Source organism: Indicator indicator, chromosome 8 (assembly GCF_027791375.1).
Source record: "Indicator indicator isolate 239-I01 chromosome 8, UM_Iind_1.1, whole genome shotgun sequence".
Taxonomy (NCBI): Eukaryota; Metazoa; Chordata; class Aves; order Piciformes; family Indicatoridae; genus Indicator; species Indicator indicator.
Window position 1 is genome coordinate 6,178,421 of NC_072017.1, and position 26,939 is coordinate 6,205,359.

General features: G+C 43.3%; 1 protein-coding gene across 7 annotated transcripts in view; it reads left to right on the forward strand.

Annotated features, from left to right (window-relative positions):
* APBB2 (amyloid beta precursor protein binding family B member 2) overlaps nucleotides 1-26,939 on the forward strand; it is a 107,741-nt gene that overhangs the window by 64,913 nt on the left and 15,889 nt on the right. For 5 of the 7 annotated variants that reach the window (XM_054382859.1, XM_054382864.1, XM_054382857.1 and 2 more), the window contains one exon: nucleotides 4,553-4,680. In XM_054382859.1, the coding sequence (XP_054238834.1) occupies nucleotides 4,553-4,680 (128 nt within the window). Of the gene's footprint in view, nucleotides 1-4,552; nucleotides 4,681-24,946; nucleotides 24,953-26,939 lie in introns of all 7 variants that reach the window. The other 2 variants (XM_054382861.1, XM_054382858.1) reach the window with 1 other exon arrangement.

The window sequence follows — 26,939 nt, forward strand, 5'->3', positions numbered from 1 at the left end:
GCCTTAAGTTGCACCAGGGGAGGTTTAGGTTGATATTAGAAGAAACTTCTTTACTGAATGGATTCTCAAAGACTGGACCAGGCTCTCCAGGGAGGTGGTTGAATCTCTATCCCTGGGGTGTTTAAAAGCCACAGAGATATGGTGCTGCAGGACATGGTTCTGCACCAGCCTTGGCAGAGTTAGATGAAGTTTGGAGTCAATGATCTTAAAGGTCTTTTCCAACCAAAACAACTCTATGATTCAGCCAAATCTTGTTCCTAACCTCTCTCCTGCGTTGTTTTCAGGAGGGTCACACTGCTGTCAATTTACTGCACAAGATCTGAATACAAAACTGATGTAAGAGTGAGTGTGGTTTACTTTTACTGATAGTTGTGTACTCTGAGAGAAACCTCACTGCTGACCAGAAAAGGAATTAAAAGAGAGACTTACCTGCTTCACTACAAATTTTAGGAATAATATCCTTCAGTCTCCCAAGGTGTTATTGCAGTAGTAGGCTTGTGTCTAGTGTCCTGACTATGACCACAGCAATGCAAAGAGGAGCACCTGGGAGAAAGTGCCTGGTTAAAAATGAAAGTGGTGCTTCAGTGAACATAGTTACAGTGCCCTGTCTACATAAAGTGATTTCAGAAAGGTGGTTTATTTAGGTAAGAAATTTATATTCTACATAGAAATGAACAAGGTAACATTGGTCTCCCTTCACCTTACTTCTGGGGAGCAGTTTTAATTAGGGACATGCCAGTCATGGATATTGGACTTACTGCTGACCCCAGGAGGGGTAAAAGCCTACTTTCTCTTTACACATGTGTAGCCCCATCCATTTTTCAGATGTTAGAACTCTGACCACCTTGAAATCCATCATTTACTTTGAAATCATAGAATCACCTGGGTTGGAAGGGACCTCCAAAGGTCATCTAGTCCAACCTCCTCTGCATTAGGGAGGGACATCCTCAGCTAGATCAGGCTGCCCAGAGCCCCACTGAGTCTCACCTTGACTATCTCTAGGGATGGGGCCTCAAGCACCTCTCTGAGCAACCTGTTCCAGTGCTCAACCGCCCTCATTGTAAAGAACTTTTCCCTAACATCCAGTCTAAATCTACTCTTCTCTAGTTTAAAACCATTGCCTTTATTTTGGTTTAAGGGTTAATGTTCACACTTTCCATATTTCTCTCTGTCAATCCCATTGTTCTTTGTTGGAAACCTTTGCAGGTTTTCAAACCAAACTGGTGAAAACTTTTGGTCCTGTTGAATGGAAGTTTTAATTAAAAATGCTGTTCATTAAAAAAAAAAAAAAAACAAAAAACAAAATTGTAGTAGTCAGCCTGACAAAAAATAGAGACACTGTGCTCAAATAGGTGGTGGCCCTTCAAGTAAATTGTCTTCTTGATTTTAAAAGAAATCATTACAGCCACATTTTTCCACTGGCAATGTAATGCTTCAAGAGTGATTGGAAGAGGCACATTTTAAGGAGGAATCTGATCAAAGTGTCCTCATCACTGACATATCAGATGGAGCACATGCAGCAGAAATCTATTATGGGGCTAGAACTGATGATTGCAAATAGGGCTTTTAAGATTGCCTAAAGATTTATTTCAGCTAGAATGCAGTGAAAGTGAAATTGAGACCAGGGCCATTCCCAAGTTTTAGTGATGAAAAAAAAGGGGAAAAGGCAAACCACAAACCCCTGACTTGCTCTGGATAAACCCCTGACCATGCAGAAGCTTTGTCACTGGCTTTCATGTGACATTTCATGCTGTCCACTCCCTTCTGAAAGAAGTTCCCTCTAAATACTTTAACTTCCCTGTAAGTATTTTGACTTCCAGAGTTCTGTAAAATGTAAGATGGAAAACAGGACTCTGCTGTTAGTGTTGCTGCTTTGCCCTGCCTTATCTTCCTGTACATTACAAAATCACATACATTTTTGCCATTCACCTGCATACCACAGTATATGGCACTTCCTGAAAGACTACAGGGATTGAGTCTTTCTTTCTTTCACTCATTTTCTCCTTGTGGTGAGGACTTTACAAAATTAGACTATCAGGGCTCTGCCAGTCTTCAGCAGTCTGAGACAGTGAGGCCTGTGTTCAAGCTCCCAGTCTGTCTAAATAATTTCTTCTTGCCCTATGCAGTGTTTTTATCTCTAAAATAGCTTTTGTGCGATAAGGAAACAAACCTTAACAAAATATATTGCTTCTGGCTGAGGCCAAGGTGTCCCTAGAGCACTGAGAGGATAATTTCCTATGACTTATGTTGCTTATCTGCCTATTCTCCCAATCTTTTCTCAGCTAATTTGGATTCAGTTTTATTACCCTAATCCCAGTGTATTTTGCATGATGAACAGGTTTTGCCTTCTTGTAATAACTTCCTTCTGGAACAAATGCACAAGTAGCAAATGGGTCCTAAAAGCAATCTTTGTCACACTTGGTAACATTCTTCATGCAAACTGTTTGCTGCTTCTGACCTCCAAGCAAATTTCTCACCCTTTTTTCTTTGTGATTGTTTTCTGTTTGGTTTCCTTCATCATCCTGGTCTGCTCGGTGTCATCCTAGCTTTGGTAGTTTGTTTCTTGTTTCTTTTCCTGTGTGCCACAATCAGCTCAGTGCTGCTGATTGCCCCCTTTTACATGCATGGTTATCTCAGCTATGTCTGCTTCTCTAGCAGCAGCCTGTATATCCAGCTTTGCATCTCAGCCACAGTTTTACTTTTTCCATCAGGCAAAATGTTCTTGTGTCAGTATCACACGTACCAGCCTGTGTCCCCTTCCTCTCCCACACCCCTCTCAGTGCTTGTGGGGCCAGCTCTGGGTCACAGCTCCTTTTTGAATTCCTGTTAGGAGATTTAGTGAGGAAAGATGATTGGCAGTGTCTAACCATTGCTGCCTAGCCTGGAAATCCTGGAAGCAGGCTCTCCCAGGGTGACACGAGTGTGTGTCGTACATAGACACAGAATTGGATGTCATTAAGACTTGAGCCACTGCAGCCGAGCAGGAAGAGGTTTTCTGTGTCAGTGAGATGAAGGGAAAGGTCAATTCTGAAACATGTAACAGGAGGAAGTCTGATCCTTTCCATTCTTTCTCTTCATTTATAGATTCTGGCACAATAGAGAGGAAACTAATTACTCTATTTTTAGCTGATAGCTCCCACCTTCTTCTTACTATTAGCAGCAGCAGCTTGTCTTACCTCCTGGCAGTAGAGGTCCATGATCATTTCTGTGGGATCCTGCAGTCTCCAGAGTAGGCATACAGCCTCTGAGGGGACAGCTACTAGATGTTCTAGAAGAGGCAGCAGACCTTTTGCAAATGCTAGCCATAGGAGGAAGATCAACTTTTGCAAATTAGCATCAAAAGGAAAATTGTCTCTAAATTGTTTCCTCTAGAGGGGGAAAAAGCCTTCTCCTTGTTTCTACATGCCAGAAGAGTTAGGGAGAAATCCTGGCTCCAGGATGCTGCAGTCATCTGCAGAATTCACATTCATGTCTTAATGCTAGGGTTTCCCCTTTAATTAATCTTTCTTCAAAGAGCATCCCATAAATCCTTTGATAGGTACAAATTGCTGTCTGTTCCCATGACCCCCCTGGTTAAAGTTTATGGAAACAAAGTATGTGGTTTGAAGGAACTCTGCCCTAAGAGAACACCTTTTGATGTGAGCCTTTGCTATTAAGACAGCTCTTGTCTGGAAGAGCTTACTTGAAAATGGATAAACATGTAATTTGTTGAGTAACTCAGTAGCTTGGGGTTGAATGAGTCAAACAGTTGTGTTTAAAAGTCATCAAAGCTCTTTGGAGCAAGATATTATCTGGGCTCTTTTTCACACCAGAAGTAACTGAACTTGTTTCCAGTTCTCTTGGAACAAACTGAAACTGAGTAAATGAAGAGGCTGCAGGTCTAAACAGTGTAAGTGTAATACCTTGATCCCAGTCAGTTTGAATCACAGAATGTTAGGGGTTTGAAGTGACCTCAAAAGATCATCCAGTCCAATCCCCCTGCCAGAACAGCATCACCTATTGCAGATCCCACAGGAATGCATTCAGGTGGGTTTTGAATATCTCCAGAGGGGGAGACTCCACAACACCCCTGGGCAGCCTATTCCAATATTCCCTCACCCTCACAGTGAAAAAAAAAATTCCTCCTGTTTCCATGGAACTTCCTATGTCTCAACTTCCACCCATTGCCCCTTGTCCTGTCCTTGGGCATCACTGAGCAGAGCCTGGCTCCATCCTCTTGGCACTCACCCTGCACATCTTTATAAACGTGAATGAGGTCATCCCTTAGTCTCCTCTTCTCCAAGATAAAGGATGATGTTCCACTCCCTTAATCATTTTTATGGCTCTGTGCTGGACTCTCTCAAGCAGTTCCTTCTGAAACTAAAGGCCCAGAATGGGACACAGTATTCCAGATGTGGCCTCACCAGGGCAGAGTAGAGGGGAACGAGAACCTCTCTGGAACCTTCTAACCACACCCCTTCTAATACACCCCAGAATGGCATTGGCCTTCTTGGCCACTGGAGGACATTGAGGAGGACGCACTGTGTAACTGGGCTTTTGTCTGGAGTTGCAGGGCAAGGACATGTACCTTATCCTGGAGAATGACATGCTGAACCTGATTGACCCCATGGACCGCACGGTTCTGCACTCCCAGCCCATCGTGAGCATCAGAGTCTGGGGCGTGGGGCGTGACAACGGCCGGTGAGTCTGCCCTCTCCTTCCTCCTCCTGACTTGCAGCTATTTCTGTCTGCTGATACAGAGTACACACACCCTCAGAGCAAGTCAGGTATCAAGCCTGTTTATTTGATTGAGTGATTGTGTCCCAGGAGCTCTGAGAGGATGGATAAATTCTCCGTTTTCGTGCTGGTGTTACTTTGTAAAATCCTGCTTTTCATGGCTTATCTCCTTTATGCTGTTCTGCTAAACCTCTATTGAGCAAACCTTTCAGATAAGTTCAGCCAGGTGCGCTCACAACATATTTTTGTTTCAGATATCTGTAATACTTTTTTAATATAAACCCAGCTTTTCAAATGTGTCCTGTAGTGTTTCTCCTGGCTACATGAAAGCTTGTCTTCCTGCTGGTCCTGCTGCCTGCGTTCTAACTCTATTCATGTTTCCACTTTCTTGGTTTGATAGAGGAAAAAAATTGCACTGAAGGAAGAGAAATGTTTTTAAGCCATTACTAAAAGGTGTTGATACAAGAAAATTCCTAAGGGTGTTGCAGAAAACTGAAGTTTGTCCCTGAAACCGACTGCCTGTGAGCTAAGTTCTTCCTTGGCATAGGGAGCAGCCACTAATGCATGCTGAAGACCTTCCTGCCCTGGAAGCAGTGTTTCCTTAGCTTTCCTTCATGACTAGTGGTCCTTTGGTAGCACCCTTCTTTATCATGTAACATTGCTGTGGAGACAGGGTTGTGAGGGTGTGTGATGGTTTGAAACTGTCTCTTTAATTTTTCCTTGCAAAGTTCAAAACAGAGAAGGAGTGTAAATAAGTCCTCTTGTTTAAAGTGGAACACTGAGCTGTCTCCCTGCCCTGCTGAGCATTTTGATGTATCAAAACCATTGCCATTTGTTAACTGCAGGACCTTTGGACAGCACATAGCCTGTCACACAGGTAGTAAGGGTTGAGTAACACTAAGGAGCTGCTGCTTTTTGTGTGTGTGCTTTGTTATTTCAGTAGCAGGGGTTGTGTTTTTCTGTGTCTGACTTTTGATGGGAAATGTCATTACAGACCTGAAAAATCTTTCTCAGGAAAGATTTTTGGGGGAATTTTAACCCCTCCCCAAAACTTCTGATTATCTCTACTTAACTTTCCAAAAGGAAAGGTGACCCAATTTCACCTTCCTAATTTTTTTTTTTTTTTTTTACTTCTATAAATGACTGATTTTTTTCATGGCTTTTTCACTTCCATTGGTGCAGATTTTTGAGAGATCTAAGAGGGAAAAAAATCCAGTTTGAAATGGTAGGAAGTAAAAAGGTTTTAACTTCTTATGAATAAACCATTGAAGTGCTTTGCCTCAGAAAATGAGTGCATTGCACGTTTCCCTTCAAGTCAGATTTTGTAGTAGCTTGCTTTGGTCAGGAAATAAATAGAGCATCTTCAGGGCACCTAAATGTGGTGCAGCTTTATAGAGTAAAGGAAACCAGCTTTGTGCTTTTCATGAATTTGCTTTTCTTTTTTTTAAACATTTGCAGTTGTTTTTAAAAACATTTAACATTTCTTTGGAAAATAAACTCTTTCCATTGTGTTGGTTATGAGACAATGAGTCACATTTCTCCAGGCTGACTACCTGCTTCTCCTAAAGACAGAACTTAACATAGAAATGTAGAGGCACAGAATGGTTTGGGTTGGAAGGGACCTTAAAGATTATCTAATTATTACCCTCCTGCCATGGGCAGGGGCACCTTCCACTAGATCAGGTTACTCAAGGCCTCTTTCAACCTGGCCCTGAACACCTCCAGGGAGGGGGCATCCACAGCCTCCCTGGGCAACCTGTTCCAGTGTCTCACTACCCTCACTGTAAAGAATTACTTCCTAATATCCAGTCTAAATACACCCTCCTCAAGTTTCAATCCATTCCCTCTCATCCTATCACTACAAGCCCTTATGAAAAGTCCCTTTATTGTTGAGCTGCTGCATTTCTCTTCATGTATACAGAGGCATGCAGTCCTTGGGCTCATCCTGTTGAAACTCCCTGTTGGTAATGGGTGAGAAACACCAAAACCATTCACAAGCTGCATAAGGACCTTTCCCTAAGGATGAGTTTGCCATCATCAGGAAGCTCTTCTGGAAGTCATTGCACGTGAATTTTCTTAATTAGCTACATAGAATGGTCTAGGTTGGAAGGGACCTCCAAAGGTCATCTAGTCCAACCCCCTCTGCAGTAACCAGGAGTGTGCTCAACTAGATCAGGCTGCTGAGAGCCCTGTCAAGCCCCACTTCAAATATCTCCAGGGATGGAGCCCCAACCACCTCCCTGGGTAACCTGTTCCAGTGTTCCACCACCCTCATAGTAAAGAACCTGTTCCTAACATCCAATCTAAATCTGCTCTTTTCTGTCTTCTGATCCATGAGCCTGTATAATGAAATACATTGGATTTGCTATGGAAGGCAGAGTTTCAATTTTAAAATACTGTATAAAATGTGTATTTTCCTCTATTTTGAGCTGTTTAAACCTCGCAATAAGGAGGGCCTGCAGATCATTAACTGTCCCACTTGTAGTCATTTATTTGGGGTTGATTCTGCTTTGGAAGATGAAGAGGTTTTCTAATAACACCTGACCAGATGATTTTCTAAACTATGCTGTAATGAAAGATTGATGAAATACAGAGATCTGCTGATGAAAGTTTAATCTGAAGATGTGTCTGCTAATTCACCTCGGGCAGAAACATCTTCTGGGAGGCTGTAATCACTCTCTCCATACATTGCACTGTTCATCTGACCTCTAGAGCCTCTTTTTGAAACAGTTCTGTGGTAAGCAAAGGCTTCTTCATTTTGTTGACTTAGACTGTGTGGTGATTTTGTGATTTAAGAGGTAGCATCCTTTGTTTTCACTTAGGAGAGTATGTCTGGCCTTAAGAAAGGCTGGAATGCCTTTGCAAAGTGGTGAGCAAAAGCAAGGTCCCACAGAGGGGTGCTATGCATATGTCTGTGAGTATGTGTCTGTATAGGCTCTGACCTCCTGTGTTTGGAGTGTGTATATATGGGCATTGATGTCCAACAAATCTACTGTATCTGCCCAACCTTTTGGCTGGTTTGGTTTCTCAGGTGATATCCTGTGGCTTTTCAAAGTGAAAGCCACTGTACCCTGTGCAGTCTTGCTCTTCTGCTGTATTGAAAACAGAGCCATGATGATTCGTTTAGTTTTATTTGTAAATAAGTCCTCACACTTGATTAGTTCTCTTTCAAGATCAGTAAGGCCATTGTCACATGGAGGATTTGTGGAATCACAGTTGTATCAGGGAATAAGTGTCAGTGCTGTTTGCTTCCTAACAAGCCACCCATGACGTGGGGTTGGTTGGTGAGTTTTTTTTCTGGGCTTGAAAAGCATGTTGGAAAATGTTAGCTTAGTGAAGCTACAAAAGGTTTGTTCTTTTCACTTGCAAGCTGCAGGACTGTACATTAATCATTCCCCAGGCTGGGTTGTACATTAATCATTCCTCAGGTCAGGTTTTGTCTCCCCTTCTTGACTGCTGGTGCATGCCCTTTGCTTTCTGAGCAGAGAGAGAAGGTAATAGCCCATCAGTTGTGTCAAAGAGTTTCCTTTGGCACATTTCCCTGAATCTCCTTTATCTTCATTGCTCTTTGTCTAATCCAAAGCCCACCTCAACTTTTAAAACCCCTACAGGACTTTAATAGCCTGAAAGACCACAGTTTCTTTTCTCTTAGTGTCTCCATACCACAACAGTATATTCCATCTGAAAGATTCCGTGGTTTGCTGGGCAGGAAGGCTGTAGGTGAGTTCAGAAGACAGCTTTGATGGGAGTTTGGAAGTGGTTACTGAACAGTGTGGACACATGGCATGTGTCTTTGTTCATCCAGGAGCTTTGCCACCACATAATGCAGGTTTGCATTCTCTGTTTGGTTTGTGTGTTTCCCTGGCAGACCAAGGAAGGAGCCTGGTTGCTCTTGGTGCAGCAATGCAATGGAGCAGCAGATTCTCTGGTGTTAAGGTTTTCTATTTGTAAGCTCTCTGACTAGACAGGGTGAAAGCATTGCACTCCCTCTGCACTGATAATGCTCATTTTATCAGATGGTGGTGGTGAGGATCTCTTCATCTGTTTCTTTGAACTGCAGCCGTGCTTCTGCTGCCTAGACGTCAGGGAATAAAATGAGGCTGGAAATCAAAAAGAGGAAAAGGCAGAGAGGACAGTTGGATTGGAGAAATTAGGGCAATGCATGCACCAAAGATGAGGCTCAAGCTGCTTCAAACAGGGAGAGCAGACAGATACATGGATAGACACCACAAGTCAGATGGACATAACCCAGTAAGACTGGAAGAGAAGACAGTCCTAACTACCACACAGAAATTACCTGAGCTCTATTATCTCAGGAGCTGGCAGGTCAAGAGCCCAGAAAACTGTTGGGGTGATGTGAGTATGAAAATGGGACAAATCTGTGGAAAATAAGGAGGAAATTCTGTAAAGTGATGGCTCAGATTCCTCAGGATGTAGGGAAATAAAAATAGTGTCTATCTTGCTGTTTCAGCAGCTAAATAAAAGTGGCCTGGTTTCAGAGATGTTCAACACCTGCACTGTCGACTGCCTTTAGTTGCTCTCTGTATATTCAGTGTCTTTGAAAATCCACTGTCTACATACAGACTTGGGAACCTTTCTCTAGGCATCCAGACATGGACATTTTCATTTGAGCAACAATGCTACAGCAGCAGGTTGAATGTTTTCTTTTTAGTTTTGAGTCTGTGTCAAGCTAAGAGGTGCAGGGACATACCTGACTGAGAACTGGTTGTTAGAGGGGTGAGTGGAGAGTGTGGAAGCTGTGCTGCACACTGAGTGCCTATCTGATGGGGTTATGATCTCTATTTCCTAGCAGAGATTGTGGGCTTAGATCTTACCTGGCTTGAGCTCCAGTGCATGTCTGTCATTTGGACATGAGATTTTAGGAGGGCTGCCTGGCCTTAATTAGACAAAAGCTAAGAGAAGTAGAGACAATAAATACCAGTTGAGTGTGGGTGGGATATCCTGTTGTAACTGTAATTTACCATTCCTCTTTGCAGCAAATATTTTGTGTGCAAATAACACACCAGGCATCAGTGATGCAGTGTGGCTTATAGCTGCATCCCTCAGGGAGGTGTTTAAGGTCTTCCTGGATTGCTTTCCCTTTGAGGTGATGATTGAATGTGCTCTGAACCTTTTCTCAGTTCCATGAGAGAAGCTTATCAAGCTGTACAAGATAATAATAAAGGTTCTCTTCTGTGTTAGAGACATGGCCAAGAAAAGCAGAAAATAAATTAAAACTGAGATGATGTTCACACCTGCTCTGCTGGAAAGGTAACACCCATCAAAGAACACATAATTCCAGCTGAACTCTTCAAACTCTGAGCACCATTAATCAATACTGCCTATTCCCCTCTGTCCCCATAACCTTGGAATAAGGACAGAACATACCCTGAGGAATCATTCAAGTAGGGTGTAGGTGAGGGATTACATTGGAAGAAGATTTTACAGGCTTTTCTGACCCATATTCTTAGCTGGTTTATGTTTTGTTTTTTCTTTTTTCACACTACTGTGGCAGCTGAGAGAAAAATACATGCTTAGGGAAAAGTTGGCCATGGAGCAATACATATTTGGTGTAAGCTTTGAGAAGCCTAAACACAGGAAGAGTCTCTTGCTTTTCTCCTTTTCACTAAGCCAACTGCATCTGAATATCCTTCTCTGTATATTTTGGCAGCATTTTCCCTTCTCACCAAGAAATGGTTTAGGTGCATATTTCTATAAAGCTTCCCATTTAAATCCATAAGCCCTGACATTGCTTGTTTGCAAGTGCAGCAAGTCCTAGGAGGAGGTAATGAAACAATACAGCAGTGAAAGGGGAAACCCAGTCAAGCTTACAGAATTAATGTGTTTGCAAGCAGATGCAGTGAAGTGGGTGCAGAGAGCTGTAAGTGTGCATTCTCACTTTGATTAATGAAACTGGTGTGGGTTAGTTTGGGGATTCAACATGGAAAGACTGGCTGAAGATGCTCTGAAACAGGCCCATATTAACTTGAAATAAGCACCCAGACTTTTGCACCCATGAATCACAGAATTGTTTTGGTTGGAAAAGACCTTTAAGGTCATCAAGTCCGACCATTATCTAACTCTACCAAGTCTGGTGCTAAGCCATGGCCCTCAGCACCACACCTATGCAGCAGTGGCTTGGGCTGTGTCAGGGCAACATCCCTCTGTCCTTTCTGCTTAATGTCACTGATGAGATGTGACAGTGAGGGATTTTTCTGTATGATAGATGACACTTGTCAGCAGATGAAGTGCTTACAAACGTTGGATTCACCCTTTGACGGCAGCTGAGAGAAAAGGATATGCTTAGGGAGAAAATGTGTCTGTGGAGCTATAGGGATTTGGTAAGCTTTGAGAAGCTTAAACAGAAGAACAGCAGCTGAGAAGCAATAGTAGCAGGAGATTAGTACAAGTGCAGAGAAGTTTCAGGGATCAAGGGAATTGGAAGAAGAGAACTCTAAGGATTTCTGTGGGAGAGGGGTACAGAACAGAAAACCTGTGAAGGAGAGTTCAGGGTAGTGCTGAAGCATTTGCTTGTAAATAAGTGGAGAAAGTAGTAGGAGGCTTCCCCCCTTATTAGGAAAAACAAGCAGACAACCATTTCAGATGTGTCCCTTGAGGAGCTGGAAACTTGAGCATGGCAGTGAATGCTTACTCACCTTCAATGGAACCCTCTTTAAGTATTTAGTTGTAAAATGGCTTTACCTTCTGTATTGGTTTTTAGGAAATAATGAAAAATACTGCATAAAAAATTGTGAATGGTATCTAGTGTTTCCTCTGGGAGGCTTTTTACACAGCAGTTGAACCCTAAAGCTTTCAGTTAGGACATACAGTATGGCTAACCCTGGCCTACAAATAACCACTGAGATGCAGTCAGGTTGTCTCTTATAATTAATAAGATCATTGACTGAGTCCCTGACATAGTCTTTCTGCAAATTTGTGCCAGGAGATCTCCAAAATTCCCTGGGATTCCAGCTGTTAAACTCAAAAGCTTTAGGATATAATTAGAGTAACCAGTGAATTTAAGTGGCTATTGCCAGCATCCCTTGGGAGTAGCCTGAGCCACCTGTGAAACTGTCTGTGGCTCAGGAGAGGATTCCAGTTTGGGGTGGAAATCTGCCCCCTTCTTCTGTTATTCTTTTCACCGTATGTTAATCAAGCAGATGCTATGTCCACACTGGATTCCTATATTTAGCTGCTGCTTTAACTCTGGCAAAACAGTGATGTGATACACAGAGCAGCTAATCTCCAGCTCTGTAACTGTGAAGAGAAAACCTCTCACTCCCAGGCTCTCTGCAGCCTTCCTTGTTTTCAACACCCAGTTAGAAGCTTTGGTCTTAAATGATGATGAAAGATGGTTTGAATTTGCCTTATTTACTTTGCCTGGCCAGTCATTTGGGTGCAAATACAATCAGTTTTTCCCTCTCAGCAGAGGCTGTGCTAACAAAAAAATCAAAGGATCAGGGAATGTTAGGGGTTGAAAGGAAAGACCATATAATGAGAGATGTGTTAACTAAGAGTCTAACTTCATTGCTGCTTAAGATGAGGAGGGTGAAAGAAAGGCTGGTGCCTTCAGGCAACTCCAGCAGGCTTGGAAAGGTGATAAAACACTGGAACAGGCTGCCCAGAGAGGTTGTGGAGTCTCCTCTGGAGACAGTAAAAACCTGCCTGGACGTGATCCTGTGTGACCTACTCTAGGTGATCCTGCTCTGGCAGAGGGGTTGGACTTGATCTCCAGGGGTCCCTTCCAACCCCTAACATTCTATGATTCTGTGCTGGTGGGTTAGAGCAAGGTAGGATGTTTGTGTATGCCTCTGCTGTGTAAATGTTTATGTCCACCTACATAAACACACTTCTCACGTTTGCAGCAGTGTTGTGCTCAGTATCAAGAGAACTTGTGACATGCCTATGTATTTGTAGACCACTGAAGGTCTTCTGGAATTTGGTATGTAGTAAAATAAGGGCCCAGTTTTGTTCTTTGTCTCTCTGCAAGCACAGTCACAAACTTGCCTGAACTGCACTGGTATAATAATTTGCAGTGTGCCTCTAAAATACAAAAGGATGCTCTTGCTATCGACCCACCAATTCAATTATTTAAATGCCACATCTGCCTCAGGATGCTTTTCCCTCTTTCCTGCTGGCTGATTGCAATTCAAATATTTATATGTAGTCCATCTTTATGTAAATTCTAGCATATACTGTCTTAACCATTACAGATATTTAGAAAGCCTTTTCATTTCAGGCTTTCAATTCTGGGAATGGTGTGTTGGCTTGTTTCCTAACATTAGCTCCACCAGGGAAAGGGGCTTTGGTCTGTGGTATTCATCCAAGAACCTGGGAAATTGAGCTTGCCTGTCTTCTGGGTAGCTTTTACTGACATGTGGTAGTGTTTGGGGTGATGCTGTATTTGTCAACTATAGATTACTTAAGAGCATGACTCTTCAGTAGCTCAGGTTTGTTTAAACACAGGATTAACCAGGTTGGAAAAGACCTCCGAGATCATCAAGTCCAACCTATCACCCAACACCATCTAATCAACTGAACCATGGCACTAAATTCCTCATCCAGGCTTATTTTAAGACTTATTTTAAGGCTGGAAGGTTGCAGCCTGGGTCATGATGACCTGTCCTCTGCAACTGCAGACAGTCTCATAGCTGTTAAGGTCTTTCTTCAGGCAAGCTGATCACAGCTGCCATTCACTTTGCTAAGGGTGTATTGAATTGCTTTTGCTTTGTAGCTGTGGATCATCAATCATTCTTCATTGAGAAGTTTATTTTCAGCCTGTTCCTTTTGGTGATGTTTGAAGAATCTAAAGAAACTTTGCATGTATCACAGTATATCAGAGGTTGGAAGGGACCTCCAGAGATCATCAGGTCCAACCCCACTGCCAGAGCAGGATCACTTAGGGGAGTCTGCACAGGAATGCATCCAGGTGGGGTTGGAAAGTCTCCAGAGAAGGAGACTCCACAACCCCCCTGGGCAGCCTGTTCCAGGGCTCTGTCACCCTCAGTGTAAAGAAGTTTCTCCTCATGTTGAGCTGAAATCTTCTATGTTCTAGTTTGAATATATATCTCCAACAGTTCAGGTATGCTTTTAAGATAGAAAGTACCCACACCCACAAGAAAACAGAGGCACTAAGGAAGATTCTTGCTTTGGTTTAGGGTGGACATCATGTGCATTTTAATAGGATGATTACATTTCATCTCTCCTTTGGCTCAGCTACCATCAGGAACATAATGAGATGAATTAGGCAAAGCAAACCAAGGAATTGCTTATGCAGTTCATTTATGAAGTACATGCATGGCTTCAAGAGCTAAGCTCAGTTCAAAAAACAAACAAAGCTCTTCTGGGATATTGCCAATCCAGGTATTCATAAAATGTTTATTCATTTTGTCACTTCTGAGCCTTTAGGGATCAAAGTAGTATCTCAAACTTCCTTCATCCATCCATGGATGCTGGAAACTTGTTTGTACGTATGAAGAGTCTCATATACCTGGATTTAAACTTTGGGAAATGTTTCCCCACTCATCCCATACCTTCTCCCCTCTCATTTAAAGATAATAAGAACTTTCAGATAAAATAGCAGATTTGGCACTGCTGTGGCTGCTTGGTAATTTGTAATGTAAGTAGATGATCACAATGATGGGAGGGCAGAAACAGTTTGGAATGCTGCAGGTGCATGAGCTGGGATACAAACCTGCTTCTGCTTTTATCTCAAGCGAAGGACTGCAAGTCTGCAGGTCTGAAAGTGTGAGGCAGCAGTGTGAATGGAGCTGCTAAGGCCAGCTACCTCTTCGCCCACAAAAACACACTCTTGGCCTCACGTGAATGTTGCCACAATATCATTATCCTTCTGTTTCAGACTGAAACTGAATTCAGGTTCCTTGATGATAAACTCATTTTCCTTTTGCCTCTTTTTTTTTTCTGTATGTGATCCAGTCCTTGCACATGCTTAGGGTGATCATTAGGATCTCAGCTGACTGGTCCTTCAGTCTAAGCCACAGCTCTGCTGGTGTTACCAGGGCTGTGTGTGATGGGATAGTTGGTGTTTTGCTCTGAGGTAAACAGCTTTTTGCCGTGCATGCGAATATTTGATCAGTTTGGGGAGAACACCATCCCTCCCCAGTGCCTGGAGCAGAAGCTAATTTCATTTACTTGGCTGTCCTGCTGTTCACTGGCAGTTTAACCAGGGAACTGGGACATCAGCACTGCTGAGTGTGTGGAGACAGCCCAGATTCTTTACCGTGTTAGGTATCCACTCCCTGACGATGAGCTTGGCTGAACCGTATCTCCAGTGAGGAGCACAGCAGCTTGGGGACACATAACCCAGCTGAGGACCCGTGAGAGGGCAGCATATGGTAGCTGGGAGAGCCTGGGACAAGACATGTTGTATTTATATACCAGGCATGCCCCAAAACACTCCTGCTGCCTGGAATTTGGCACTTGTGGCAGTGCAGGAGTTGAATCTGTTGGGTCTTTGTGAGCTGAGAGCTCTCTTGGGTAGTTTGCACCTTGCCAGGCCTGTTTGCTTGTGATGATGTTGCCTGTATGAATTTCAGCCATTGCTTGCTGCAAGCTCCTTTCTTTTGCAGCCTGTAGGTAAACTGCAGTACAAAGATCCCTCCTGTCTGGTGAGTTGGCTGCAAGCTCAGGGTGCTGGCTGGCAGTGGGAAATGGGACTGGGTGCAGTGTCTGTGCTGGGAGTTTACTCATGGCAGCAGCCACTGCTGGGAGGGCCTGGCAGCCAAACCCAGCAGCCAATGCCAAGTCCTGCAGTTTCTGTGGGTGGTCTCAAAACTGAAGTTATTGATGATTGTTTGTTAAAACATGAAAGACTTCTGTGTGGGTTTCACCTTTAACTTTCAGAATACCAAGTTTGGCCAAGTAAACTCCTAAGTAATCAGAAATCAGACAGCACCACCCCTCAGAGCCTATACCGAACATTTTAAATTCAGGTTAGCATTCACGTTTTTGGGTGAGATAGAGGGCACAGTTGTGGTTACTACAATGATGTATGCACAAATGGGAAGACATTTGGCCCAAATTGTTCTCCCTATTCAGAAACTGCTTGCTAGCCAAGCACTGGGAGACTTTCTGTTGCTGGTGGCAGAGGTAGATCTATTGCCCTTGCCATAGCCAGCAACTAGAAGCCACAAAGTTAGAGGAGCAGAGAGTGTGAGGCAAGGGCAGGGGAAGCTGAAACACTTGTACTAGACAAGAGCCAGAATGTCTAGCCCTGTTGTTACTGCGCAGGCAGTAAGTGTTGCCTGTAGCCCCTAGCAAAATATCACAACCAAGAGAGGATTAGATTTCAGTCCCAGTTCATTTACTGGATAGCCAGCTAAAATCTCAAAGACTGGGACAGAGTTTTAATTCTACTCATTTTTACAGATTTCCAAAGTTCTGCTGAATCTCTTTTCTTGTACTGAAGGGAAGTTCAAGAAAGAGTGGTTCTCTCCCAGAAACTGTTCCAGCATATTAAAACCAGCAAAGTTTGGCTTCTGTCCTTAGAATCCTTTTAAGTCAGAGACATTGTTCTCACAAGTGCTGTCACAGCCAGCTGGAAGTCTACCATATCCTGTTGTATGCTACTTACTGAGAAGGAAACAAGAGAACAGTAACAGGGAGGGGAGTTGTCATAGTTATCAGATTAATCCTGCCTTCATTTGCAAGTTTAAGCGAGTTGTGTTGAACACATTTGGAACCTGGATTAAAAGGATAGCGCATGGGTACCTTACAGCATGTACCCAGTCTCCGGTGCTGTTTTGCTTGCCCATAAAATTCCCCTTTCCTTCCCCTTCAAGTGAGTTGCACACTTGTAGCAAGACTTTCAGAAACTTGTTTGCTTCAGTGCAAAAATTATTATATGGACTTGAATTCGTGTTAGCGTTGGGCATCCAGCACATCCAAGAAAGAAAGATTTGGATCTGTTTTTTTCTTAGGCAGCATCAACAGATTTGTTTACTAAATTCCAGCTTGTTACTCTGGTGGAAACGCGTGGAAAGCTTTCAGGATGGCACAGGTTGCTGTGTGAGTGTAACTGGTCCTGCCAAACTTTGTTGATGATACACAGGAAGATAGGAAAGAAGAAACCTCACTAGACTCTCAGGGTATATTTAGGCTGTGAACAAACATCCTGTTCCCAGTGCATCTGCGTGGCTAGTAGTGACTGCCAGCAAACTGTTGTTAAATGCTTTTCACCCCCTCAGATCTGGTGGTGGAGCTACCTCATGATCACATTCTGTCCCCTCCCTTCACTCAGGTTGAGTTCAGCTAGTTTAAGAGGCTAGATGATGGGCATTTGCAGTGTGATTCCACAAGGAATTCCGCTAGCATGTTTGAAGGAGTGAGCCCTTTGGATGGAGAAGACTGACATGCAGGGCGGTGACCTGTGTCCTCATGTCATTGCAGTTGTTCCTTGCTTGGAGTTTGCCTCCTCTTGGTGCTCCCCTGCATTCAGGAGGAGAGATGTGCAAGGATGTGGGTGGATGGGATTGAAGCCCTGCCACATTTTGAGTGCAGCCCCTGGGGAAGTGGCTTTTCATTGCTGGTTGAGCACGTTTCCGGGGGAGTTCTGCCGAGTAAGAACCAGAGCTCCAGGAGCATTGTGTTTGCTGTCACCTCCAGTGCAAGCAGCACCTGTAAATTAGATTCCTTGTTAGTGCATGTGTCAGTTCTGGAAAATCAAATTATTTGGTGTGTTTGTTTTTACAGCTCAGGGATAAATATCACTTGTAGCATAAGCAGGTATAATTTCATTGAAGCCAAGGCAGTTGTGCTTCTGTCTGAATCCGTGGGCTTGGCTGTAAATCCTCACTGCCTTTTAAAGAGCCTTTCTTCTTCTGTTGCATTCAGTTCAGAGTCACGCTGCAAAAGCTTTGCACTGCTTTGGGAAAACTGGGAGGGAAAGACTCCCTGTGCACTTCAGCTTTCCATGAAAGATTGCTTCTGTCACAGCAGATTAATCTTGGAAGTTTACAGGCGAGAAACCCAAGGCGGTAGCAGCGAAGATTGGTTCAAAGGGGAGGAGAGGGACCTCTTGTGCGGGGCAGAGCGCACAAGGATAGGGAAGGAGGCAAAGACACAGCCCTGATGGAGCGGTGCCTTCCGGGGAGCAGCACTCACTCCTCACAGCTGGAGCCCGCAAACACAGGCGTGCACAGTCTGTGAGGAGAGTGGGAGCTGGCAGGATGTGCTTCAACTCGATGCAAAATGAATGAGCTGCTGTTCTCGGGGGTGTTGGGCCCCCGCCGTTGAAGTACGAGTGAGTACAGGGCGGCATCAAGTGCACGCCGCATCAGCTGCTGCCTAGATACACACTAAGGAAGGACGGGGACCGGGCAGAGCTTGCGCTGGCTGTTTGTGTGTAACGTGCTCGGCATTCGGTTCCTGTTCGCCGCAACAGAAAGGTAAGAAACTTGAAAAGTGGCAAGAAAAAAACAACCTCAGCCAGCCCCCCTAGGCAGCAGCCTCACCTTAGGAGCAGCCTTTGTGTTGGGTTGTGTTTTCAAAGCTCTGGTCCATTAGTTTAAAGCTTCTGTGTGGATGCCTGCAAGGCAAATTACAGCTTGGAGGGTGACAAAGACAAGTCAGATTTCTTTTCTCCAAGAGCTTACACTTAACAACATCCAGGAGAGCAGTGTGGCAGAAATGCTGGACTGTGTGGTGGGCGGTAAGTGTTTGATGCTCTTCTCCCTCTCCTTTATCCCTTCCAATGTTGCTCATTTGAGCAGTAAACTAACTGATGATTAATAGGGTTGGGGAACTGTGTTCAGCTTGGAATTACACATTCCTAAACGGTCTGCATCTTGACCACCCTGATTCTGTAGAGGATGGTCATAACTTGTTTTACTAATAATGATGTGTTAATAAATAATAAGATGCTGTAGTTACAAACAGCAGAAACCTCATTTACTGAAGAGAAGAAACCTCTCTGTGTTACACATTGCCTGTGTAATTGTTTATGTGTAATTCCCAGCTAACTTCTAGCTAGCTAGCCAGCCTGGGCTTTCTTCTTTCCACCCAGAACTGACAATGGAGGTGGTTGTGCAAATTAAATCTTTGTAGAGCTCCAAAAGAAGTAACCATGTTTAAAGACAGAAGTATTACACCTTGTGTTGGGATAAATATATGTCTATATCTATGTCTATATATTTAGTTGAAGTGAAATGATTAATGGCTCTTTTGACAGCAGAGGAAACTTCATGATTTGAATGCAATATATTGCCCTGAACTCCCTGTACTTGCTTAATCCTCTCTGTATTCATAGAGGATTTGCAGCAGGAGAAATCTCATTGATTTGTTAATTGATATATAGCTTTGAATCCTCATTATTCTGTGTGCAGAGAGGAGGGAAGAGAGACAAGCACATTCATCTTTTTCTTTAAACTCAGCAGCTTCACACTTAAATTAGGTTTCCCACATGTTATGGGACCTCACTGCTCTCCCTGTTCTGTGCAGTATTTTTTGCTTTCTTAAAGGATAGCAAACATTGCTGAATCTTGATCTCTAGCAGGGAAATATATGAAGTGTTTTATCTCTTAAAACTATGGCTTTAATTATGCTTTTGTAGCTATTGCCTTGCAGTTAATGTAATTATAACAACTTAGAAGTGAGGGAAAGGATATTATTTAGCCCCGGAGCATTTCTCAGTAGAAACTGACTTATTTATTTTGACAAGGAGTTAAAAGAGAGAAAGAGATGAGGTTTTATTGTGTGATACCAGTTAGAATTTTACTTTTTTTATTTTTTTTTTAAAGTACAGGTTAATTTTCCCTTCTCCGACAGTGGCTGTATGTTAATAAACAACTCTATCTCTGAAGAAACTGCAAACACTCATCACTTGGAATACAGATGAGAATCAAACTGTGTAAATGAGTATTTTAGGTAAATAAGGTGTCTGTTGAAGGTCCATGATGGTTTTTGTTTGGTTACAGTTTGTTTGGCACCTGCTGAGCAAGGCTTTCTGTTTTGCCATTTGGAGTTTTCTCTGTTTTGTGATGTGAAGTAAAACTCTGTTACTGGGCACAAAAATTCTGATCCAGTGGATATTAGAGTTCTAGAGTTGAATCAACTGCTCTCTGTAGCTTTAATTTGTGTTAGAGTACAGACTTTGCTCCAGTGTAGTTTGAGGTAGGCTGAGATAACTTCATTTTCTGACTGAAGTTAATCCAGGTCAAAAACTGAAATGTAACAGTTGTAAATCAAGGAATATCAAGTCAGTAAATAAGCATTTGGTTTCATTTTCTTCTATTAGGAAATAATTGGCTGCCCCTGAATTTGGGTTGGTATCTGCCAAAGAAAACAACATCCTCACTTCTTGTTGTTGTGGTAGTATTTTGAGATGATATTAAAGCCTTCTCTGTATGTTTTAAGAAGTTTCCAAACTGTAGATATCTTTATGGCTGAATGTAATAATTCCTAAAAACAATGACAACACCTCACCTCCAGCTGATCCATCTAAAATGGATCTAGTGATCTAGTCTAATGATTTGGGGAAAAGGTGGCCTGCCATTCAGAGTTCTTCTCATGCTTCCAGAAATGTGTTTGTTTCTCTTACCATGCCAAACTGAACTTTTCCTAAGGAGAGGGGAACAGTCTGCACTGGGTTATGAAAGATGCCCCTGACTGACGTCAAGAGAGGGAATGGCCTGGGGTAGCTGTATGCTTCAGGGAGCTGTAGGTGCACCCACTCTTTCTTCTCTCATTTAGTGTGTGCAGATGAGGGAAACCCTGAAGAAATGGTAAAGTGAGCTGAGGTTGCTTATTTCTGGAGAGAACTTGAGGAGTGACAAGGAAGCCTCTTGCCTATCAGATACCACTGTGATGTCGAGCACCCAAACTTTCAGTGGGACTTCCTGAAGGCTCTGGTCTTAAGGACACAATTTAGCCTTTACAAAATGTGAATTCATACAATGTGTCAGGCTCATGTTTTATTTTTGGTTTTTGTAATAGCATTCCAACTAGATTATAGTAGCCTTCACAATATATGATTAGCAACAGAAGGCTAGATCAAGCCATCAATTTTTAAGCAGAAGTCTTCTTTGCTACTGGTGGAGAATTGCTTAAAAATTGATGGCACAATCTGGCCTACAGTGAACAGGGGATTTCTGCAGAAAGTGTTAAGTTGTACTTCCACTCAGTCTCCATCCCAGTGGTGGCAGGGACCCAGGAACTCAAGGCCAGTTCTGGTGGAATAGTCTAATACAAAAAGCTTAAGGACTATTTACAATTAAAATTTCCTTTCAGTGAAAGCAGCATATGCAAGTGAAGGACATCATTGTTGTCTAAGCAAGAGAGAGGCTTCTAAGTGCACCAAGATGAAGGTTCTTTATTTGTTCATGTTATGTTGTTCAGGTGTAAGTACACATTACATAAATATTTTGCTTCATTAAGTGCTGCTAGACTTCATAATTACAAATTAGAAACCAGAGTAGGACCTCTTCTGTGCCTCAGAGGATTTGCTTGGGCAAGTACTTAAAGCTGTAATAAAGACAAAAGGCTTGTACCATGCATCATTATTTTTAATCAAGTCAGTCATTAAAAAGCAAAGATGTTTCAGCTGGTTCTTATCTCTTGGGAAGAGAGATGGTCAGAGCTGCTGCTGCTGCTGGGTGTAGTCCCACCTGAAAATGTTTAAGGACTTTGGAGGTTGGAAGGTAGATCTCTGTACCTGCTCAGGGTGTAGATGACACGCAGCAGCCTTATTTTTTCAATTAAAAAAAATAGACAACTGGGTACGGTGCAGTTAGCCAGACTCCAGGGGAAGCTACAGGGATGAAGAGATGTGAAGTGTTGGGTTGTAGACTGATTAACTCTGCCAGCTACAGGAATTAGACTCCTGACACTCTCCAAGGCATGTGTGCAGTGTGGTGCCCCACTAAATCATGAGCTGAAGCATCACCCCTTAAACACCTTATTGGAGATGCCAGCAAGAACAAAACCTGTTGGGTTTGGTGGTGTGATCTCCTCTCCATCACACTATAGTCTTGCAGTGAGCCTTGCTGAAGTAGAAGACACAATGGTAGCAGCCATGGGGTATTTGGAGTCCAGTGTGTCTGTCCCAGACACAGGGGTGGGTGGGCACTAGTGGACCTGAGCTGCCAGGGTTCCTGGGCATGTTGTTTCACCCCAGCACTGAGCCAGGCCCCTTGGGCTGGCTGTGTCAGCACAGTGTTGCTGTGTCCCTCTGCACTGCAAGCCTCTGTCTGGTGGGTTGAGTTGTTTCTTGGCCTTTTCCCCTCAGAAATGGAGCTCAGACCCTGCGTAGCAGCCCTGACACACTTTTCAGGGCATTGTCTTCCCACATGGTTGGCAGGCACTGCCTTGACTCCTTTTAACTCGGTCAGGATATGTAGAGCAGCACACCAAAGCCCTGGCACAGCTGCTCTTGCAGCATTCCTGGCACTTAAAGCCATCAGCTAAATCTGCCGTTTGAACCGAAACTTCCCATGTCTGCTTTTTAGCCTTGAAGTGAATCTTTAAGTATTTATTTATTGAAGTTTGAAGGTAAATCATTCAGCAGTATTCAAGCTGCCTGGGTGCAACTAGTCTTTTGTGGGCAAATAATCCATGAATTGGAAGACACTGTGTGGGGAGACTCTGGGTTAACTGGAAAGCTGTCATTAACTGGTGAGAAGCAGGATGCAGCCCCCTTTGATCCATGTGCATCTCATGCTGTGGGAGTCCCCCAGCTCACCACCAAGGGAAGTTCAGCTGTTTGCCTTTTTCTCTCACCTTCCTGAATTCCCTCCTGTGCTTTTTCCTTTGTGCTGGCAGCTGCAGTGGTGCTTGTTCTGCACAGTTGTATCTTGCATAATGATAGGGGAATTAACAGATCTCCCTTTAAGTGTTTGCACCAGCAGGTCATGTTTTATATCTAATTATACTGTGTTCAAAATCTGATAGATCCAAGATACATCTTTTCCCCTTTTTTTTTTTTTTTTTTGCTACCCTCCCCAGTCCATTATGATTAAATTGCTGGAAGATTTTTCCAATATTAAGCTTTTTGTGAGAGATAATCTTTATTTGTCTACTTCATATAAAGTCAGTGATTAATGCATGCAGAAAATTATATGTATTTTGCCTCTCATATTACTTAGAAACATTGTGTTTTCTGGGAAAGTAAAATGAATACTACTTTTCAATTCTGAATTTCAAATTGGCACTGAAATGTAGAATCAAGGTCCATTTAAGGTAGAAAAATTTGCAATATTTGCTATATTGAGATCTAATTTTAACCTCTTAGTTTAGAAAGTGTTAGCAATAGGCATGGTGAAGTCCTTGCTGGTTCTGCAAAGCCTAGTAGAAAAGACATGTAGCTGAAGTGAAGGAATGAGTGGGGTTTTGCTTGGGAAGATCCACACATATCACCACTGGGTATTGAGAAGGAGAAACTCCCAGTTCACTGCCTGGAAGTGGAACAGAGTCCTGTGTTGTTTCTTCTTTCTCATACTTCCATTTTTAAAATTCTGGGAATGTCCATTACATTTCTAAATATGGATCTTCTTTCCAACCTGGCTGTTTCCATAGAATCATAGAACAGCCCAGGCTGGAAGGAACACCAGAAGTCCATAAGATCCCACCTTCTATGAGGAAATGGGATTGTCTAGCACCCTGTCCAACCAGTCACATCTTGAAAACCTCCTGTGATGGGAACTCTACCGTGTCCCTGGAGAGATTGTTCCAGTGAATTATTTTTCTTCACAAGGAGCCACATGGAGATTACCAGGGACAACAGCTACAAGTTGCACCAGGAGATGTTTCACCTCAACATGAGAAAAAAATTAAACCTCTAGCTGTGTATGTATAGATCCATATTAACTAACCATATATATGTTTAGTTGCAACCTGGCTTTAGAAAGCTTCCTTATTCCAGATCTACTCCCCAGCCCATTTCTAAGCAGCAGCTCAAGCCCTGGAAGCTTTGCAAGCTTGCTAAAGTGAGATGTCTAATGGGAACTGGATCACTTCCCTTCATCATGCTCTGTGTTTAACCCTGCCCATACTACTTGAGATGAGATGATTTTTCCATCCTTTTTCCACTCCTTTTTTTTCAGCCTCACTTACAAACTAGGATGATGTTGGGTCCCACATCGTTGTGCACAGGGCATGAACCTTGCTTGGATGCTCACTGGAGATGAGCCCTTCTTAAAAGAGGGGAGTTCCCAGATGAATGCATGAGGAAGGAGTGGGAGAGCAGGACTAAGCAGTGACCCTCTCTTCTGGAGGGTCACTGTAGGTTGCATAAAGTGGTGACCTGTTTTTGAGGAGGGGTAGGCAGAAGCAGGCAGCAACCCCCTCATTCCCCAGCACAGCTCACCTTTGTGGGAATGTCACACAGAACTGTGCTCTTTTTGCACATGATGGCTGCAGAAGTGTGCATGTATCTGTGAACTCACACTGCTGGTGCATCCTGCTGGCTGGCATGACCTAGAAAGAAGCCAGCTGTGGTTGGTACCCACAATGAGCCCTCCCTGGAGCTCAGGCAGGGCAGGCAGAGCAGCTCTGTGTACAGCTCCAGCCAGGGGTCCTTGTGCTTCTCCTACCTGCCTTCACCTTTGGCAGAGGGATGTTGGTTAAATCATATCAAGAGTTAGTGGTTCCTGAAGTGCTTCAGAAGGGAAGGTGTGCACTGATGTTATGTGTCCTGACCTCAGCCAGTGCTCATCTGAAGTTGTTCCCCAGGCTGTCAGTTCTTCAGGGTTCAGCTTTCAGTGACCTTGGGACATGAGCTTTTGCAAAAGACATTTCAAAATCTTCTTATGATCTTTCTACTCTTTAACAACATAAGCTTTTCAGAGCCTGCAGAATTATTCTTGTTTGTTTTGTCAATGTCTGATCTGAGAAGAGTTCCTTTGGAAGCAGGTGGGTTCATGCACTTTCTATGGTTATTTATGCTTTCTGCCTTCTACTTCCCAGACTCCTGTGTGGTATTTTAGGCTTCATTACCTCCTAGTGTTGATATGTCTGTGCTGCTTCTTCCAAGTTCAGCTGATGCCTGTTGGCTTCATTGCGTGTTTCCAAAAATACAAACTTCAGAGCAACAGGATTCAGCCAAAGTTAAGTGTCCAAAGGAAAGAGTGGCAGTATGCTTCCATATGCTCTGCTACAAACAGACAGCCACCCTTGAATGCACAGCAGTTCCCTCAGCTACCCTGTCTCATATGCTGGAGCTCTGTCTGAGTGCTTTCTAACTTGCTCTTTCTGTTTCTTTATGCTTCCTTGGATTCAGAGAGAGGTAAATGATTTTTATTTCTGCATTCTCATGTTTATCCTTTTCTGGCATGCACCAAACAATGTTGTATCAGATTGCTTGTATCAGTGACCAGATGCTAAACTTCATCCAGTGAATGTCTGTCTCTGTCACCATTTCACCTTGCTGTTAACAGTATTGTCAAGTTGATATTGCCTCTTGGTTGGGTGGTTTGTGGTTTGTTCTTTTTTCCAGGTCACAAAGCCAAACTGTTCTAGTCTTAAGAGCAGTTTAAACTCAAGTGATGGATAAAATCGTGTTGGTTTTTACAGTTGCTCCTGCTGTTTGAGTTTAAGACTTAAACATTGTTTTCTGCAAACTGAACTGCAAGAAGGGTATTAAAAGGCATTAATAAATGTATTAAAAGGCATTAATAACTGTATTAAAAGGCATTAATAAATGTATTTAAATGCATTAAATGTATTTAAATTCATTCAATATATTAAAATCCTACCTCTCATTAAAACCAATTAAAACCCCATGGTGCTAACAGCAGAGGGTTTAAGAGCTGTGTTCAGCGAGAGTTGGAAGCAGGATAAATTCTCTCAACGTTTATCTCCTCTCTGTGGTGTTTGTTTTGGATCTGGCTGGGTTGGTCGCTTGTCTTTTGAGTTGGAAAAGTTGTCCCCAGTCTGTTTGGTTTGTTTGGATGTACAAAGGGATCGTTTGGGATTCTCTACAATGCTTCCCGGTTCATGGGAGCGCAGACAGTGAGGCATTGTAGTCAGGTGCTTTGCAGCACAAGGGCTGCTCCACTCCAAAGGCTCTCACTGATAGATGAGATTTGGGGGGGTTGTTTGCTCTTTAAAATTGCAGGGACTTGAAAGTGGGGCTGAGCAGAAGGAATGTGCTTTAAACATGCAGACCATTCCTCATGTTTGCTTGGTGGAATATAATGAGAACAGTTTCCAGGCTTGGCTGGTTTCTAATCAATTCTTTAGGCAGTGTTGGCCTAGGGAAATGTTTGAACTTTCTTGCTGATGGCTTTGCAATCTAATGTGGGTTTCATGCATGTGGGAAGCAAGGATCCTCCCAGACTACCACTGGCAAAAGTGTGCTGCAAGCAGATTGGTGGGGAGTGTCTGTGCACAATTGCTGTCTTCTCTGTCTGAATAATAAGGAACAAAGGAGAGAACCAGGAAGCATTGCTGAAAAAATAAATCACACTGAGAGATTAACTCTGCCACAGTAGTCTGTCGGCTTCAGTTAAGTCTGTAGTAGTGCTTTGAGCATCCCAGCTTGATGCATTTCTTTATTAAATCTTTAAATATTCCTTACAAACAAAGGCCCACGTCTTCCAAGTCGAGCTGCAAGGTAGGAGCATTGTCAGAAATAGCTAAATACTTATTTGTCAAAATCAGATTTAGAGGATCTGCTGCAAAGAGGCTGGTCAGAGGTTCTCAAGCATAACCACACCTTCATTTGCTTAAAGGAAGGTCAGCATTCATCAAAAATACTGCACTGGCTATCCTGAGGAGTTGAACCACCACTTTCCAGTGCTACAAAGGAGAAGCAGCAACTGCAGTAGCCTTGACAACCTACCTCATTTGTGTGCCTTGAAAACTGTGCTGGGCAGGGCAGGAAAGCAGCCCCCAGCCTGCACTTGGTTCATAAACGCTGAGAAGCAATTAAAAGCCAAAAAAAATCACCATGAAAAATTTTCAGCAATGGTCATCAGTCAAGGATTTTTGTAAGATTTGCTCCCAAAGTTCAGTCTTTAAGTTCACTTACAAAACAAGCTGAGATCTAACCTGCTGCTTGACTCTTCCCCTTGCATCTGACTGGCTGTGTGAGCCCCACCTGCCTCTAAGCACTAGCTCAGTAGCTGGGGCCCCCTCCTGCTTGCCAGCACATGGTGTGGGGTTCTGCATGCTCCAGTGGAGCATGCCCCAGGTATCCTCTTCCCAGTGCCCTGCCACCTTGGGAAGGTAGCTGAATCCCCAGGAGGTGTTTAAAAGCCACAGAGATGTGG